The sequence below is a fragment of the Trichechus manatus genome, unplaced genomic scaffold (genome assembly GCF_000243295.1).
Source record: "Trichechus manatus latirostris isolate Lorelei unplaced genomic scaffold, TriManLat1.0 scaffold00061, whole genome shotgun sequence".
NCBI classification, from domain to species: Eukaryota; Metazoa; Chordata; class Mammalia; order Sirenia; family Trichechidae; genus Trichechus; species Trichechus manatus.
The window spans coordinates 5,458,535-5,478,501 of NW_004443997.1; the positions used below are offsets into that span (position 1 = coordinate 5,458,535).

Below are 19,967 nucleotides of genomic sequence, written 5' to 3' on the forward strand. Positions count from 1 at the left end.
TGCTGGTGCTTCGGGTTCCGGACTACGAGAGGCTGCGCGGGCGGGGGCAGTCACGTGTGCGCGGCCGGGGCGGGGCCTTCCGGGCTCCTCCCCGGCCTCGTCTCCCGCCTCCTGCATTTGTGAAGTTTCCGAGATCCTTCAGGTTGCTCTCCACGCCCTCATCCATTAATACAAATATTGCACAGGACAAAGCCAAGGATAGAGCCAGCCTCTCTATGGATAAGTTCCCAGGCGGTGCTAATGCTGCTAGTTAGGGACCAATTCTGGGAACCGCTAGTACAGCAGTGGTTCTCAAAATTTATTACCCGTAAGAGTCACCTGGGGATCTTGTTAAAACGTGGGTTCTGATTCAGTTTATCTGGGGGTGGAAGTGCAAATTCTCAGCAGGGGTTCCAGCCCTAGTTTCTACACACACACACACACACACACACTCTCTCTCTCTCTCTCCATCCCATCATTCTGTTTTATTTTATTCATGGTACTTAGCATCTGCAATTATTTATTGTCTCTCACAGTAGACTGTACGGTCCAAGAAGGGCAAGGATCTTGTCCTGCTCTGTTGCTCAGTATTTGTTCTGTTGTTGTTAGGTGCCTTCGCGTCGGTTCCGACCCATAGCGACCTTATGTACAACAGAACGAAACACTGCCCGGTCCTGCACCATCCGCATGATTGTTGTTATGCTTGAGCCCATTGTTGCAGCCACTGTGTCAATCCATCTCGCTGAGGGTCTTCCTCTTTTTTGCTGACCTTGTACTTTACCAAGCATGATGTCATTCTCCAGGGACTGATCCCTCCTGATAACATGTCCAAAGTATGTGAAACAAAGCCTCGCCATTCTCACTTCTAAGGAGCATTCTGGCTGTACTTCTTACCAAACAGATTTGTTCATTCTTTTCGCAGTCCGCGGTATATTCAATATTCTTCACCAACACCGTAATTCAAAGGCGTCAATTCTTCGGTCTTTCTTATTAACTGTCCAGCTTTCCCATACATATGAGGTAATTGAAAACACCATGGCTTGGGTCAGGCGCATCCTAGTCTTTAAAGTGAAATCTTTGCTTTTTAACACTTTAAAGAGGTCTTTCGCAGCAGATTTGCCCAGTGCAATGCATCATTTGATTGCTTCACTGCTGCTTCCATGGCTGTTGATTGTGGATCCAGGTGAAATGAAATCCTTGACAACTTCAACATTTTCTCCATTTATCATGATGTTGCTTATTGGTCCAGTTGTGAGGATTTTTGTTTTCTTTATGCTGAGGTGTAATCCATACTGAAGGCCCTAGTCTTTGATCTTCATCAGTTTAAGTGCTTCAAGTCCTCTTCACTTTCGGCAAGGTTGTGTCATCTGCATATGGCAGGTTGTTGATGAGCCTTCTTCCAATCCTAATGCCACATTCTTCTTTATATAGTCCAGCTTCTCGGATTATTTGCTCAGCATACAGATAGAATATGTAAGGTGAAAGCATACGGCCCTGACACACACCTTTCCTGACTTTAAACTATGCAGTATCCCCTTGTTCTGTCGAAACGACTGCCTCTTGATCTATGTATAGGTTCCTCATGAGCACAATTAAGTATTCTGGAGTTCCCATTCTTCACAATGTTACCCATAATTTGTTATGATCCACACAGTCGAATGTCTTTGCATAGTCAATAAGACACAGGTAAACATCTTTCTGGTATTCTCTGCTTTCAACCAGGATCCATCTGACATCAGCAATGATATCCCTTGTTCCACATCTTCTTCTGAATTCGACTTGAATTTCTGGCAGTTCCCTGTCAATGTACTGCTGCAACCGCTTTTGAATGATCTTCAGCAAAATTTCACTTGCGTGTGATATTAATGATACTGTTCAATAATTTTTGCGTTCTGTTGGATCACCTTTCTTTGGAATAGGCATAAATATAGATTTCTAGTCAGTTGGCCAGGTAGCTGTCCTCCAAATTTCTTGGCAGAGACAAGTGAGACTTCCAGCACTGCATCCGTTTGTTGAAACGTCTCAGTTGGTATTCCGTCAATTCTTGGAGCCTTGTTTTTTGCCAGTGCTTTCAGTGTAGCTTGGGCTTCTTCCTTCAGTACCATCAGTTCCTGATCATATGCAACCTCCTGAAATGGTTGAATGTCAACCAATTATTTTTGGTACAGTGACTCTGTGTATTCCTTCCATTTCTTTTGAGGCTTCCTGCGTCATTCAGTATTTTGCCATAGAATCCTTCACTACTGGAACTCGAGGCTTGAATTTTTTCTTCACTTCTTTCAGCTTGAGAAATGCCGAGCGTGTTCTTCCGTTTTGGTTTTCTAATTCCAGGTCTTTGCATATGTTATTATATTTTACTTTGTCTTCTTGAGCTGCCGTTTGGAATCATCTGTTCAGCTCTTTTACACCATCGTTTCTTCGATTTGCTTTAGCTACTCAATGTTCAAGAGCCCAAGAAACGAACAGGAGGGAGGTTTCTTTCCCCCAGGGACTGTGAAGGCTGTGGGGTGGGGCTGCTACTTCCCTGTTCCACTCTAGTCCTGTTTCACTCCTAATTGTGGGAATTCTGGGGCACAGCCCAGTTGGAACCAGAGGGCACTGCCCTCAAATGCCATGCATTTGGTCCCTAGCATCCTGGTCAGGACAGCTGTGGTAAAATGATTTACTTAGTATGGCCCTTCTAATCATAGTCTTTGTGACTCAAATACAATGATTGAGTGGGACTACACAAATAAGATGTGTGGAACCCTAACGAAAGGATTGGTAGGTTTTGCCATCCTGCTAGGCTTAAAATGAGCCATCCCAGAGGCGGGAGGGGAGGATCTCACCACCACCAAGGAAGAAGAGCCAGGAGCGAAGCATGTCCTTCAGACCTAGGATCCCTGCACTGAGAAGCTCCCGGAACAAGGAGACCGAGAGAGAGAGCTGTAACAATGAAGATGGTGAGAAGCAATGGCAGAGAAATGGTGGCAGCAGAGACAGGAGACCGCCCATGGAGGGAGAACGCCTTCGGGCAAGAGGCTTGCTGGCAGAGTAGGGTGCCTCCAGGCACTTGGCAGAGCTAGGCTTGCTGACTCCTGGAGCTAGAGCTGAGTGCCATCCTGCTGAGGCTTACAAGATGAATTGGGTGCCTCTGGACACTTATTGGCAGAGCTAAAAGTTTTTTAACACTTGCCAGAACAGGGCAGAGGCGAGGGCCAGAGAGACACATGCTTGCGGGCACGGCTGAGAAGAGGCTGTCCTGATGCAAGAACTGTATACTGAGCATTCTGGAACCTGAATTGTAACCTGTCACTTCCCTAATAATCCTGAGTATTGTCTGTGAGTTCTGTGTGACCATTGCAATGAATTCTTGAACGCAGCAGAGAAGTAGAAAGTGCCATGGGACAGCTGGTGTCAGAACTGGTAAAGACGACGGTGAGAGAAGGTATGACAGATCTCTGCCTCACAGGAATCAGCCTCAGGCTGTCGATCTTGATTCTCCTTCCACCTTGTGAAGTTAGAGGACATCAGATGCCTCCTCCACGCCATTTTTACAACTGCCATTATCCCGCCTACCTAATAAACCTTGGCAAGTTTGCTGCCTGAGAAGGATAGGCCCTCAGCATAGGGTGAGTCTGATTCCCAGTCTCCTGGGCTCCACAACTCCCTCCAGCCACCTCTCTCCCCCCTAACTCAGACAAGTATCTGTTGCCAGCACTGACCCACGTGGCAGAAATTCTGTCTTCCTGTAAGACCTTGTTCTGCTTCCTAGAGAACAATCAAAAGATGCAGCAAAGCCCCTCAGAGGTCATCTTACCCAGGGATGCATGTGAAAGCAAGCCTCTAAAGCCACATTTCAGGTCAAACAAATGACTCTCACTGGCAATGCTCTCAGATCTTCCTCACCTTTCAATTGCTCCACCTGGGCATCAGCCCTGGGTGGAAGAGGAAAAGAGAGGGAAAGAAAAGTAGGTCATGTTTGTGGGCAGAGGCCAAAATTTATTGCTTCAGGTGGGGCCACAGACCACCTAAGCCAGACTCTTTATTTTAAAATTGTATTGTTTGTGACCTTAAACAAGGATGTAAATTTTATATTAAAAGTATCTAAGTCTTCTAATAGGGACAAAAATCCGATAGTGGGTGCAAGGGGCTGGGGGTGGGGTGGGGGAAGGGGCTGGCTGCAAACCCAAGGAACACAGGTAACTTTGAAGAGATGGAAATGTCCAATCTTATGACTGTGATGGGGTAACAAGACTGTATACTTGTGGCAAAACTCATCAAATGGTCCTCTTACAAGAACGTATGTGTAAATTTTTAATTCTCAAAGCCTTGTAGCAAAATGTAAAGAAAAATATTAAACCTAAAACACAACACTCTTTCCCAGTCAGCCAGGAAAGCATTTGTACTCACTGAACTACTTACAGAAAGGCCACGTAATAGCCAAGGCAGGAGAAGCTCAGTGCCCACTCCAGCCCGGACCTGCCCCCGCTCCCCCCGCCAGCAACACAAGGGAAAGAGCCAGAAAAGGAGAGGCCGCACACTGAGAAAACCTTTCCTTTATTCTGGTCTCTTATGGCAAAATAACATTTTATACAAATAAGGTGCCTAGTTTTACTCTGGACACACAGACAATACAAAGTGGAATGAGGATCTTGGGTGAAGCAGGAAAGAGGAAGGACAGACCAGGTCATTGATGTTTCTTATATTCTGTGAAAAATAGATTTACAAGGGAAAAAAAATAGACTTTCACAATGTCAATGACTTTACATGATCCTTTGTGAAACAAGGAGTGAGTCCTCCTCACCAGATCCCGCTTGTGGCTGAGATGTTCTGTAACGTGGAATGTGAGCGACATGTTGGGGACAGGTCAGCCGCAACAACGAGGCTCGCCCACCAGGTACACAGCACCCTCCACACCAAGGAGGCCTCACGCACTGGCAAGGAGTCCGGGCTGTGAGTTTTCAGACTCTTCCCATCGCAAACCCCACTGACGTCATGGTGACAGTGAACACCAGGGGTGGCAGGACACACTAAGGCAGGAGTCCCGATTTGTACGTCAGATACAGCCTATGGCATCCACTCCATAAACGAGTTCCACCTCAACTGAAAACACAGTTAACGACTCCCTAATCCCTGCAAGTTTCAAGAATCACCAGTCCATGGCTAGACCTAAACCTCCCCAAATCACGGCCCACGTTTGGGAATCAGATGGCCCAAGACTGTAAATGCCGTCAAGAAGCGCATGGCCCTGAAAACTGCTTTCTCGGCTCTGAGACGGCTTTGAGCTAACACATCTGGAGAGGCCATCTCACATGAGCAGAGAACTACTTCTAGTCGTTCTTTCCCGTTTACCCTTTAAAACACAGAACGGAACAAATCAGGGTCTTCTTTGGAGAAGCAAGAAGGGCATCTTAGCCCAAAGGCTCGATATGAAAAGAGAGGCTCTCTCCCGGAAGATGTGAAGATGAGGGACAGGAGCGAGACAGGAGCGGAAGGGGCAGGCAGCAGGGCCCGCTGCCCCAGGGGGGCCCGCCAGTGTACCAGAATGTGCTCTCTCCAGGAGCTCCTCTCGGGTGCCAGCTCTAACAGACGGCATGGGTCTCCCCATGTGGAGAGGTCTTCCCTTCCATTACATCACAAGATAACTGCTATCAACCTTCCAGATTCCTTGATAGCATGGCCCCCTGATTCAACTTCAGATTGGTTCAGGTACTTTTTGAGAAAGTAGGATTTCCAATTCTCTCCCCAATTCAGGTACAAAAACATGCACTTCAAACTCCCCGTGGGAGCGCCCCAGAGTGGTGATCCTTCTCTAGATTTCCTGAGCAGTCAGACGTGGGATCATGAGTCCCGGACACAGACACCAGACCTACAGCAGCAAAAGATGGCAAGTCCCCGTCGTACTGGGCACAGACTGAGCACGGGCCTCAAAACGTTCTCCAGTGAGACTGCGGGAGGCTAACGGGAAAAAGGATCCAGCACCAGTCAAGCCGGCTCGAGTGCTGCCCTCCAGCCTTCCATCCCTTTTCCTGGCAAATGCTAACACTGCAGATAAATGATGGCCTGCTAGGGTTCGAGAGACAGTCTGCCCTGGGGCACATTTCCAAGACACACTCTGGGCAGTGCAGAAACCACATGCCGGTTAAATATTTTAATATTAAATAGTAGAACCTCACCAGATTGGGCTTCTGTAGCGGACAGAAGGGACTTTGGAACATACAAATCCCAGGAGAGGCTCCACGATGAGAAACACAAGGGAAGGAGGCAGTGCTGCTGTCTGTCCACAGACGAGGAGGAGGGAAGGACGGCAACACCACTTCCCCAGCAGCACACGGGCACAGCCACACGTAAGGCACCCAGATGTGAAGTCAACCCCAGTTCTGAGATTTGCCTGGTCTGGTGGGAAGCAACCTTTCTGCAGGGTACACAGTCTCTTCCCTCTGTGGTTGGATCCAGTGCCCGGACACAAGGGTAATGGGGCGCTTTCTCCATGAGAAAGCTGCCAGCATAGGCACAGCCCAGACTCTGGGGCTGGCACAGAGCACCGGGCCGAGGTTCAAGAGCACTGAGCCCCAGAATCCTACCAGGGAACAACACTGGTTGGTGAACGCACGGGAGCTTTGAAGGCAGGCCTGGCCCTGCTTTCCCGAGCCACACATGGCCTTCCTCCCAAGGCTCTTGGGACACGGCTTGCTGTCACAGTCACTGTGATGCCACACGGTGATGGCTACCACACACCCAGGCCCTTCCAGGAGTTTTGGCTGAGCACCGAAAGCCACCCACACAGTCAGACAACCATAGGGAGCTGAGGGGGTGAGAGTCTAAGCAATAAGCATCTGAGGACAAACACAGCTCACAGGATACACAAGGACGCCTTCTCGAGAACACACCTCTCGCATAGGCCACGTCAGCATATTTCACCCTTCCCAAATGCCCTAGACAATTCCAACCAGCAGTATGAAGGATCAGAATTTGCATTACTTAGGTTTGACCTTCCAAGATGGTTCCAGAAACTACTTCGGTACCAAGGCAAGATAGGAAAACCTTCCTAAATAAGAAATGTACAGCGTTTCAGAGGCAAATCCCCATCAAAGGCCAATCCTCCAGGCTATGCTGTGTAGAGAAAAGCAAGTATCTCCTTTGGAGCAGCTGCTGGTCAGTAACTACACGGCCCGTCATGAGCCAGATGAGCCCCGGGAGCCTGATTAATACTATTAGAAGTCTAACAGCACCTCGCCGGTGCTGGGAACACCACGGACGTTTTATAAAACCTCCACAGAGAAGTCTGGAATTTAAAAAAAAAAAGAAAAAAAAAAAAAAACAAGGCCTGCTCTGGCCTTGGAAGATACTACTGTTCCATGAACAAAACGGACACATTCGGTTTGAGGAGCGACTCCAAAGTCAGGAGCCGGGTGAAGCAGAGCGAACTCACGTTTCCTCCCGAATGAGAAGAGGAAGGCACTGCCAGGCTGAAACCTCGGTCTACCCCAGAGACACCAGCTGCGGACCCTGGAAGTGGACCATGGAAGTCACACAGGTGAGCAGGGCACCCCCAAAAATGCATCTTTCAGTTTGGCGGCACTGCCCATCCCCGGAATCAAACCTCCACCTCTTGGCAGCAGCCCCTCTTCCAGCTTGTTCCAGTTGGTGAGGACTAGGCACAGGCTGAGGACAGGCTGTGCGGATGGTGGCTCCAGAAGCAAGAGGAGGAGTTGCCTGGAAAGAGCCTCCCACTGCACCTAGCAGCTGAGAGAAGGGCTGCTAACCTGCAAGCGGCCCGGCTGGGGCCGTCTCACCTGAGCACAGCTATGCCCAGAGAGATGGAAGCTCATCAGTGCAACCAGCAGCCAGCTATAACTATGGGAAAATACGCTTTCCTTGTTATCTGGATTCCAGGAGCCTTATCCTAATCTTTAACTTTACTACAGTACCTCTGAGACCTAAGGGGCAGGGGGAAAGGAGGGAGAAAAAATGCTGGGGAAGAAAACACAGCACTGCGTGGCACTTCCCTTGGAGCACAGGAACCTGCCCCCTGCCCCAGCCTTGACTTCCTGGGGCCAGGTTCCACACGTGTGTTGAAAACAGCAGCTTCAAGCACCTCTGTGTGCCAGGACCTCATGGCTGCAGCAAAGCGCCTCCCCTGTGCACTCCTGCAGCAGTTACTGGCCTCCATTATAAGCATAATCAGCCTTGTTGTGCATTATCAGCTTGTTGTCAACGAAGTAGAAGCTGTCAGAGCGGGTCTCATAAGGATGTTCAATCATCAGACGAACTACAAGTCAGAGAAAGGAAAAAACAAAGTTATGTGTGAGTCCATCCCACGGGCTCAGTGGGAAAAAACTTAGTATCCCCTCCAAAAGTTACTGGCTGGCCCTTCTAGAAAACGCGAGTATACTCTGCCAGGATAACATCAGCACAGAGGGAGACAGCCCTCAAGAGCCGGTAAGAACTGGTGAGCAGAGGCCCCTAAACTGAACATGAGCTGAACTTCAATGTAAGGATGCAATCCACTGTCTGGCATGATTCTCTTGGGTTCTCACAGTCAGCACCCAGGGAAACGGGCTCACCCTGCTGCCAGCAGGGCCCACAGTGGCTTACTGACCCGTGCTCTCAGCTGAGCAGGCCAGCCCTGGCCTTGGGTCTGTTTCCTTTCTTTCTAGACATTTCAGGGCAAACTCACACAGCTGGGCCTCACTGTGTCCACTCCCCACGGCACCCCTGACAGAAATCCCTGCTGACAACTCCTAAGGGACAAAGGACAAGGAGCCTGCTCCAGAGATGGCCAGGGATGAACTCCCAAGCGATCCAGCAATAGATTGCTTGTTTTGGGGTCTAAATGGAAGTCTTCTGTTTGTTCAGGCCATCTCCCAGAACTCTATGACCATACCAGAAAGCAGAATAATTAACAGGCACTACCTATGCTCAGTTCTGAGTTAATGATTATATGTTATGCTGAGTTCTCTGGAGAAAAATGCTATTTTGTTCATACAGTGAATCTAATTATTGAAAGATTTTTTAACCCGCCCAGGCCAAAGCTGTTTTGTTTATATCCAGAATATTGATCTCTCAACTCTTTCAGCTTATTTGGCATCAAGAAGGAAATTATATTCCTTTAGGTTAAAACTTGTAATCTATACAAATTTTTTTTTTCTTGCAAGTACCTAAATATTCCAGCCCAGCTTGGGGAGATGGGTTTAACTAGGATCAGATGCCTCATAAACACCCTGCCCAGCATCTCAGCAAGCCACACTTCACCTACGAGCAGCACTGCCAAAAGAGCAAAGACTGGCTGGTTTCCAGAATATGATCATCTTTAAGGACGTGGGCGGGATTCTGAGAAAACTAGCCAGGGTATGTAGATCCTTCCCCACAACCCAACTAAACTCCATCACTATTCCCAGGATACCACTCACATCCTCATAAATGTTCTACAGGAAACTTCCCTAATTACTACAGATGTTACCCTGAGGTAGCTGCACCAAGGTCACAGAAACTGACGCCAATAAAGCCTGCTCTTTCTCTCGAGTTCAGTCCATCTCTTCCCTCACCTGTGCTGTGTAGCAGCCTTCTCCCTGGAGTGTCTCCCCCAGGTCTACCTGCACACGACTACAGGATCACTCTTCCTGAGACACTGCTTCCATCACGTCACTCCTGCTCCACAACTGACAACAGCTCCCCATTTCCTACTGGATCTACTGTAACAGTTCACCTAACCAACCCTCTACTGCAGAGAACGAGAAAGGGCAGGTCCTCAGCCCTCTGATTCTATTTAGCCTGCAGATTCACATCCAGCTCAGATTCAGGAAAAATGTGAAGGACTAATGAAGAGTGCTGGGCAGGAGCCAGTGACTAGAACACAGTGGAAAACCACGATGAGCAGGGGAGAGGAGAGGGCTGTATCTAATTGGAGTCCAAGGGATTGTCTTATCTCCCACCCTTTCCCACAGCAGTCACTGAAAAAGGACGGCCTGTGTTATGAAATCTTCCATGCTCCCATCTGGGCAGAGTCAGAGTTTGAAGGAGAAGATAGGAGCAATGGGAAACAAAAAGCCTGAGGCCAAACGACTAGGTGTATGTCATGTTGCTATTTCCCTCATCTGCAAAATGAGGGCATCGCGAGAGACAGAAAGTGCCACATAAACCAGAGACTGCATTATCCTGAGACCAGAAGAACTAGATGGCCGCCCTGACAGAGAACACAACAGAAAGTCCCTGATGGAGCAGAAGAAAGGTGGGGTGCAGAACTCAAATTCTAGTAAAAAGACCAGACTTAATGGTCTGACTGAGACTGGAGGAACCCAGAAAGCATGGCCCCTGGACTCTCTGTCAACCCTGAACTGAAACCATTCCTATAAGGGCAACTCTTCAGACAAAGATTAGACTGGACTATGGGACACAAAATGATACTTGTGAAGAGTGTGCTTCTTAGCTCAAGAAGATACATGAGATTAAATGAGATGAGAAGGCAGAGAGGGTCAGGAGCTGGTTGAATGGACGCGGGAAATCAGGGGTGGAAAGGAGTGTGCTGTCACAGTACAGGCAGAGCAATTAGGGTCACATAACAATGTATATATAAATTTTTGTATGAGAGACTAACTTGAATTGTAAACTTTCACTTAAAGTACAGTAATAAAATAGAAATTAAAAAAAGAAATTAAAAAAAAAAAAAATGAGGACATTGGACCAGATGGAGATGCCAAGTCTCATTCCTTCTAGCCCTAAGAATCTAGGGTGCGGTATAGGAGTCGGGGGATACATACTGACATCCTCAGAAAGCTGGGGAAACTCATAGATATGTTCACAAGTGTTCCTACTGCTGGGGATGCAGAAGCCGAAATCAAAGTCAAAGTTTTTCAGCAAGCGTTCCCGGAAATAGTGCCGTTCGATCATCCGGAAGTTTGACACAGGTTTATCTCCCACTGTGAACTCCACCCTGCAAAACAAATCTCTGTGAGCCTACTTTACTGAGCTCCCTCCTCGAAAGCCAACCCAAAACCCAAGTGAGAGCATTCTTCTCTGTGAACAAGAACGTCCTCCCTCAGGAAATACCAGTACTCACGTAGCCCCAACTGTCCGGAGGCGGAGAAATGCTGGTGTGAATTGATAGCGGACGAAACGCCCGGCACTGATATCCACGTCTCCACCCTCCTCCTCCTCCTCCTCGTGGTCTGAAAGAGCACATGGAACCTTGAGTGCACCTTCCTGGAGCCACCAGCCCAAGCAGCACAACAACCAATGAACAGTAAGCTGGCCGATATTTACTGCCCACTTGCTATATGCCAGGCCTGTGCTAAACGCTTCACAGAATCTTCACGTGAGGTGCCATTATTACCCCCACTTTACAGTTAGGGAAGCTGAAGTTCAGAGAGAGGTTAAGTAACATGTCCAAAGTCACTCAAATAGTAAATAGAAGGAGTTGGGATTAACCCCAGGTCCACCTGACTCGAGGCCTGTTCTGAAACACTAAGCTATTTGCTTTTATATAATTTGGGGGCTTGGGCCTTGCCCTAAGGGTGAAGCCTGGAGCACAAGCTGGGTTTCACCTTGACATGGTCTATACTATATAGATGAGGTCTGCTGTTCACCAAGTGGAAGTGCTAACCAGTAACCAAAAGAATAAGAGTATAAAAGTTCAAGATAGTTAAAAGGCTCCTTCCGTCAAAGAATGAAAAAATTTTTGACAGGCAGTGAAGACAAAGCACTGGAAGCAAATTTGTTATTTAAATGAAAGACATTGGCCTCCAGCCTTGGGGTACTGTACCTCCCTGAAGTGATGGCTACTTCAGGCCATACCAGGCCTGAAGCTCTGACTACCTAGGAAAGGGTGAAGCGGGTGCAAAAGGGAGCAATGTGTGGCAGCTGTGTGAGGCTCCACAAGCTGAGAGTGCCCTCTGGTCTAGTCCATCCCTAAGCCCAAGAGATGAAAGATTTGTAAGATGGATTAGAGAACTATACTAAGGTGAGCAAGGAATGAGTTCCCACTAATAACCATCCAGTGGCCAACAAGGATATATTCTCCAGGTCTAAGCTGAACATGCAGCCCTGGTGGCACAGTGGTTAAGAGCTCGGCTGCTAACCGAAAGGTCAGCAGTTCGAATCCACCAGCTGCTCCTTGGAAACCCTATGGCACAGTTCTACTGTGTCCTACAGGGTCACTATGAGTCAGAATTGACTCAACGGCAATGGGTTTTTTTTTCTTTTTAAGCTGAACATGCTGCTGTTGTTGTGTGCTACTGAGTCGATTCCAACTCAAAGCAACCCTATAGGACAGGGGAGAACTGCCCCACAGGGTTACCTAGGCTGTAATCTTTACGGGAGCAGATTGCCAGGTCTTTTCTCTTGCAGAGTGGCCGCGGGGTTCATACCACTGATCTTTCGGTTAGCAGCCAAGTGCTTAACCACTGCACCACCAGGGTGAACATGGTACCATATAAAAAGCCCTTTCAGCATCCAAACACCTCTGCCCCTATGACAAGCCCAAGAGCAAGTGGACAACCAGACTGAGTAGGGGTTTATACCCAGGGACTCCAGAGCCCTGGCCCCTTTGTGATTTAAAGGGCATCAGATCAAATCTGCTCAGGGATTCAGACTCATCAGAACAAGTGCTAGAGGAGGGTACTGGTTCAGTGTGAGGCTATTCTGAGTGAATCAAGATCCCTAAGGATAAAGACTTTACAGTGTCTACAGCTGATCCTCGTGAGATGGTTTAGTTTTGTACTGAAATGACTGTTTTGAGCCCTGTCTAATCCAATTCCGTACACCTGTGGTACCCCTGGGGTCCTCAAAACATCCTAAGTACAAGCAATCCCCAGGTTACGAATGAGATCCGTTCTTGAGGGTGTCTTTACGTGGAATTTGTAGCTAAGTCAGAACAGATGCACACGATTCTTATTTAGCCTTACTATAGTGCCCGGGTGGCCAGTGGTTAAGAGCCTGGCTGCTAACCAAAAGGTCAGCAGTTCAAATTCACCAGCCGCTCCTTGGAAACCCTATGAGGCAGTTCTACTCTGTCCTATAGGGTCGCTATGAGTCAGAATCGACTCAAGAGCAACGGGTTTGGTTTTGGTTTTTTAGTGCAAGGAAAAGCTTGAAGACTTTTTAATGATTTAAAAGCTGCATGTGCAGCAAGTGAAGGTGAATGTGATGAAGAATTTGTTGCAAGTAGGGGTTGGTTCAATCATTTCAAAGTGAGAGCAAATTTACATAACATTAAAGGGCAAGTACAAATTGTCCATAAGTCGAACATTCATAACCTGGGGATTTACTGTACTAGGACATGTGACTTAGGGGTGTGAATACCACAACCCAGGAGGCTAGCTGGCCCTGGCCCTCCCATACAAGGTAAGTAAGTACCCACAAGCTTGAGCCTTTAGCCACCTTGGTCAGTACTAGATCACAACAGCATAAACAATACTGGGTGGGTGAGGAGACTAGGGCTCTAGCCTGGGCTCTGTTATTAATCTGAGCTGAACCTGTAGGAAAGTCTTTCAACTTATCCGGGAGAGTAATACTTGCCTTATCAAATTTGCAGGCTCTTTCTAAGCAGCAAATCAGATGAGAATAGCTTTGTAAAAAAAGATATTACACACCACGGTTGATACTATGAAGGTTATCTGTGCTAGTGTGCTAATAACTGATTAACTCCAGGGGGCGCTAAATCTATGACTCAGAATTAACTCCACAGCAACAGGTATTTTTTTTTTTTTAAAGAGAGAAATGAATCACCCTGGAACAGCATCCAAGCACAGGAAGCATGTACTCAAGGCTAATTTAAGCAGATGAGTTCATAGATCTGGGCTCTTTGCTCCTCCAGAAAATGGTGGGGATTAAAATTCAAACTAGGATGTAGTGGGAAATCTGAGGAACTATTTAAAGGAAAAAGAATAAGAAGCGTGGGGTGAAACTGCCTCATGGTCTGCACTGGAAATCTCAGTGTCACCCTTCCACAATGTCCCCAGGACTCAAGGCTCCAGTAAGCGTTCCTCATTATCGTTTATTTTCAAGGATTCCTTTCCTAAACGAAGGCAATATGATTAGATGAAAGAGCAGAGGACCACAGAAAAGTCCCTTGGAAATTCTGAGCCTCAATCTCCATATCTGTAAAATGGAAATGATAACAATTCCTGAGAGAGGAATGCATGAGCTGATGATGTGCATATACAGTTGTGTAACAAAGTGACCAACAGAGAGTAGATACTCAACAAACACTGGCCTCCCAACACGGTTTCAGACCAGCACACCTGACAGGCCATTAGTCTTCCCAATGGGAAAAGGAGATGTACTTGAACATTGAGGTCATAGGGGAGGTCATGGAAGCGGAACACACCAGAATCCATGACACAGTATGCAATGGCACACAAACCTTAGAGCCTTGAAGACCTTTTACTCCAACTGTCAAGTGAGTGCTACAATATTGAGGCCTACCTGAAACGCAGGGTTTGGCAATCTCAAAAAGCACTGTCCCTGTCTCCAAATCTCGAATTTTGAAGCGGGTGAAGTCAATACTGTAGACGTTGTCTTCAGGTTTACACAAATAATCTGAAAATGAGACAGAGATCAGTGTTGTTAAAAACTTCTCCAAATCATTTACTTCTTAATTTATCTGAAATGCCACCATGTTGTCCCAAGCAAAAGTTGTGTGAAGAGACTTAAGGGATCCAAGAAAGAAAAAAAGCATGGCCTGGGCGTGATTGAAAAGATTGTCCTATTTTATATTTTAGAAACACGGATAGGAAAAGGAGATTTTCTTTGGAAACACCTCAAAATGGCCTATAAACCTTTCACGATCTATAAACTTGTCACAACAGACTTCTTCCTTTTAATCTATTTTAAAACATTTGTACTGACCTAATGGATTATATAGGGAGCCCTGGTGGTGCAGTGGTTAAGTGTTCTGCTGCTAACTGAAAGATCAGTGGCTTGAACCCACCAGCTGCTCCGTGGGAGAAAAATGTGGCAATCTGCTTCCATAAAGATTACAGTCTTGGAAACCCTATGAGGGCAGTTCTACTCTGTCCTATAGGGTCACTATGAGTCGGAACTCAATAGACGGAAACTTTTTTTTTTTCTCCTAAATGGATAATATAAAAGGACCACGGTTAAGTGCTCAGCTGTTAACCAAAAGGTTGATGTTCAAACTCATCCAGGAGTTCTGTAGGAGAAATACCTGGAGGTCTCCTCCTATAAAGATTACAGCCTAGAAAACTCTATGCGGCAGTTCTACTCTGTCACATGGGGTCACTATGAGTTGAAAATAGACTTGATGGCACCAAACAACAACAATGGATAATATAGTGCTTGTTTGTCAACCATGAACGCTATAAAGCAGGAATCAGCAAACTTTTTCTGTAAAGGGCCAGATTATAAACATTTTAGGCTTTGTAAGCTATACACAGCCTCTGTCAAAGCTACTCAACTCTGCCCTAGTAGCGCAAAGGCAGCCACAGGCAATCGTAAATGAAAGAGTGTGGCTGTGACCCAATATAATTTTATTTTATAGACTCTGCAACTTGAATTTCATATACTAATGATGTCCCACAAAATATTATTTTTTAACCATTAAAAATGTAAAAACCATTCTTAGCTTACAACCTGTACAAAATCTGGCACTGGACCATACATACACAGGTGACACCAGCTGGATTCGCTGGTGAAGGCATTAGGTCAAAGTGAGGTAGAGCCTACAACAACCTGAGCAGCTAATCAAAATAGTACCGATCCTAGAAAATTTCAGGAAGTTACAGGCTAAAATCTTATCCCTTCATTGATTTCTTTCTACAGTGACTCCTGACAGCATCTTCTCTCCACAACTCATTTTGGCACTTTATTTTATATTGCCTGCTTGCATTAGGTGCTTCATATTTTACAGGCTGTCTCTCCAGGAAGATGGCAAACTTGAAAGCTACTGATCATTCTGTAACCCTCCAAGAAACGCTGAGATTATTTCTGCTCCTTTAGAGGGTACCCAATAAACAACTTGTTGAATGGAACAGACATGAAGAAAAGGAACAAATTCGAGAGGTCACCAAGCTCCGACCTCTGACAGGCAGTGTGGTGCTTTTGCCAATAAGCTGCAGAGACTGGTTTCGGCAATAGCACCAATCCCAAGGCCCAGTGCAGGACCTGAGTGCCCACCTAGAATGCTGCTTAGGACCAGACTTAAGAATGGTTTTAACTCACCCTTGGTATCAGGAAAAAGCATGAGGTTAGAGAAGTCAGGTGCTGAGCATTTCCGTACTTTCAGAGCCCCAGATGAAAACTGGGTCAGAACAGAAGCGGCTTTTTCACACTGTTTCAATGAAACTGAAGAGCAAGACCCTTTAAAGATATACCCAGGCATCCAAAGGACAATCCCAACCCAAACAGAGCTGGAAAATGGGGACAGAAAAATACACGTAATCAAATTAAAACCATTTTAGAAGATAAGACCTCCCTTCCAAGCAGGCTGGACCAAGGCCCACTTTCCCCAGACCCCCATCGCCAAGTCACTGGAGCTGCCGCCAGCTTCCTGAGGTACACCTGAGCAGCCCTGGCCTGACTACTTAATGCAATTCAGCAGATGACACTATGGCAGCCTTGGATCCATCAAATGAGTGCGGGTGTTGCAGGGTTACAAGTGAGCACCTTGTGGTGGGGAGGTCGGAGGTGGGCAGGGCAAGCCGGGCCTAACCAAGTAACTGCAAATTCCTGGAGAAAAATAGCAAAAGAAAGGGTGCCAAGTCAGGGCTTAGCTTGGAAGAGAACAGAAGAGGAAGGAGATCCAGGACAGGGGGAGGGCAATGTATCTCTTTCCACCTTTACCTAAAGCAATGAAAAGTGGCAGGATGGCTGCACTTAATGCAAGAACTGCAAACCTGAAACCCTGACATAATTTCTCAATTCACTAGAACAAATGTAAAAAGCAGGATTCACATTTACAGACTGTGAATACGAACTGAAACTTTATTTTTTAATGTGGTACTGTTTTAAATGTGCATAAAACGTCGGGGCAAAGTGTTTCAAGAAAAAGCCCACCTGCACAAAGCGGCAACGCTGGGGACAAAAAGGGGGCGGGGGTCCAGGCAGGCTGGCAGGGGGAGAGGCTGTCAGGGCCGGAGTGGAGGGTAGCGGAGAAGGAGAAAGCAGGTAGGGGTTCCGGCCTGGCAGAGGGCTGCGGAAGCTGGGGAGGTAACCGGTTAAGCGGGGCCTCGCTGAGCGGGAACCTTCCTGATGGTTAGGGGGGTTCCAGCCTGCGGGGGAAAGGGATCCACTTATTAGGGGACCGCGACCCTCGGCCGGCTGAAGGGGACCCCCTCCCCAAGCAGGTCCAGCGGGGGTGGGGAGACAGCCAGCCAAGGGGAAGCTATCCTGGCCGGACTCAGCGAATGCGGTTAAGTTTAAGGTGAGCCCCTTCCCAACTAGGTATGGATGATGGAGAGCGGGGAGGACGCAACCCGCCCGCGGAGCGGTATGAAGCGCGGCCTGGCTAGCGAGGGGCCTGGGTGGACCCCGGACTAGCTGAGCCGGGAGCGGCCAGGCCTGCTGACCGCTACCAGGGGCCCGTGACCTGGCTCGAGGGGAGGGCGCGGCAGGCACTGCACTCACTCTCGGTGACCCGGCTGAGGCGCAGGACGTGCTCGGGCCGGATGGCGTCCAGAGCCAGGAGCTCTTGCTCGGTGACCGCTGCCCCGCTGCCGTCGTCGGCCGCGTGATGGGGTGCTTGCCGCCGCGCCTTAAGCCGGTTCAGAACGCCGCCGCCCGCCTTCTTCTTCTCCTCCTTGCCAGTCACCAGCCCCCCGGGCCCAGGCGCCGACCCCGCGGCCACAGCCTTCGGGTTCGACCCGTTCATGGCTCCACCGCCAAGATGGCCGCCGACTGCACCGCGCCGTAACTATGGAGGCGGGGGCGGGGCCCGGGCTGGTACCTGGGGCGGGGCGGGGCCAGGACTGGGGGCGGAGCCTGGGGCGGAGCGGGGCCTACGGGAGAGCCCGGTGGTGGGGTGAAGGGGAAGCTGGGGCCTTAGTATCCTCAGACTCTCCAGCAGGCCCCTAAAGCCACCCTAAATGTTTTAAAAATGTTTTGTACCGTCAACTGACTTTCTATCAAACTGTGGACAAAGCATCTTGAGAAAGTGTTTGTTAATCTTTAGCATAGAATCTAAGTTAAAACAGTGCTTGCTATGCAAAGGCAGTTTCAGGATAAGTCCTCCAATTAGATTGCCATCCCTAAGCCCCGCTGAGCCAGGCGTTGCGCTAGGCATTGGACTGGGCTATAGGGAATATAAGAATATGAAGGCAGGGATTCGGTTTGCCTTATTCACCACTATATTCCCAGCAGTATCTAATGTCCGACAAGTGGTAGGTGCTCAATGATTGAATGAACGAGTGAGTGAGTGAGCTGTGAAAGCCTGAACAGTCCCCTGCTCTGGCGGAGCCCCTACTTTGTTGGGAAAAATTGTGAGGCACATAACTTATTGTGTGGTCCTTCCCCTTGATCGGTCAAGTATGAATGAACTAGAAGATAAACCAGCCTCTGCTCTGAAAGGTGTACAGCAAAGTTGCAGTTATTACAGCACACGGAAGTGGTTTATTCTGACCAGGCTCCACCGAGGGCTTGGGGATTGGGGAGAGGCCCCACAGGGGTGACATACTGGAAGTTAATCATGATTGCACCAATTGGAGAAAGTGGGTGGGGGAAAGGCTGCCCTCTTACACCCAGAGTGGGGTCAGGGAGGCACTTGGGCCTGCTCTTCTGGGGATTCTGAATCCACTTGTCTGTGTTGGAGGCCTGGGACTGACTGAGGCAAAATGTGTCTGCTAGGCCTGATGTCACCTCTCAGCCAGACTTAGGCCAGAGTGAAACTCCCTTCCTCCTCCCCTGGTCAGTCTCAGTCCCTCTCATCTGGTGTGAGGAGCCTAGGAGGGGCTGAAAGGCCCAGGCTGGTTCCTGGACAAGGTCCAAACCTGACTCCACCCCTGCTGCCTAGCTGTGTGGAATGGTACGTGGCCAACTTCCTACCTAAATACTGCCCTGTCTTTGAGAGATTAAATACCACTGGGTGGCACTTACCAAACCTTTCAGGGAGATTTTAGTAAATATGTACAAAGATTAAAAGTCTTTCCTTTTGCAAACAGCTCTTTTTAAACCACTCAACAGTGAGTGGTTACCGAAGAATTTCTGGAACTTCTAATATGCTACTCAATTAGGAATGGCCAAGAGGGGGATTTAGCCCATTCCCCATACACACTTGCTCAAGAACACCAGGACTCGTTGGGACCACAGCTTTTTTCTTTCTAGAGATGATGGTAAATTTATTAACTCCTTTACCTGCAATTCCACATCCAGGAACTCAGTCTACATGTAAGCACAAAGATGTTGATTGCAAAACCATTTGTAATGCTGAAAAATTACAAATAAATTACAGTCGCATCCATGTGTTGGAGCTGTTGAAAAGATGAGACCGATCTATGTGTTACTAATATAGAAAGATCTCAAAGATCTATTAAGTGAAAAAAAGCGAGTCACAGAATTCCATTTGCTTAAAATAAAAAGTATATGAATATATAGTTATGTAATTGTAAAGTTAGAGGTCTGGATATACATGAAAGTATTAACTCTGGTTTCCTCTGGAAAAGAGAGTATTAGAAGGGGCTAAAGAGGGATATATTCAGTTTTTACGCCACTAAGAGCTACTTCTATACTATTTTATCACAACAAGTATATGATCATGGGTGGCTTGTATACTTTTTAAAAAAGAAAATATCTTGGGATCTGTGTCTGGAAGGCAGACTCTATGCCAAAGTAGCCTTATTTTCTCTTAAAATTTAAAAGCAAACTTGATCATGCTTTTCTGCTCAAAAACTAAACACTGTCACCCAAAGGACTAACAGACCACAACGACCACAGCCTCCACCAGACTGAGTCCAGCACAACTAGATGGTGCCCGGCTACCACCACCGACTGCTCTGACAGGGATCACAATAGAGGGTCCTGGACAGAGCTGGAGAAAAATGTAGAACAAAATTCTA

The 19,967-nt window shown here is 47.7% G+C and overlaps 1 protein-coding gene across 1 annotated transcript; it reads right to left on the reverse strand.

Annotated features, from left to right (window-relative positions):
• Positions 1 to 7,288: 7,288 nt before the first annotated feature.
• On the reverse strand, positions 7,289 to 17,833 carry UNC119B (unc-119 lipid binding chaperone B). Its single transcript, XM_004379008.2, has 5 exons — positions 17,545 to 17,833; positions 14,386 to 14,499; positions 11,021 to 11,129; positions 10,722 to 10,894; positions 7,289 to 8,233 (listed from the first exon to the last, which is right to left on the reverse strand). Exons 1-5 carry the CDS (start codon positions 17,786 to 17,788, stop codon positions 8,121 to 8,123), a joined length of 753 nt encoding a protein of 250 aa, XP_004379065.1. The 5' UTR covers positions 17,789 to 17,833; the 3' UTR covers positions 7,289 to 8,120.
• Positions 17,834 to 19,967: the final 2,134 nt, after the last annotated feature.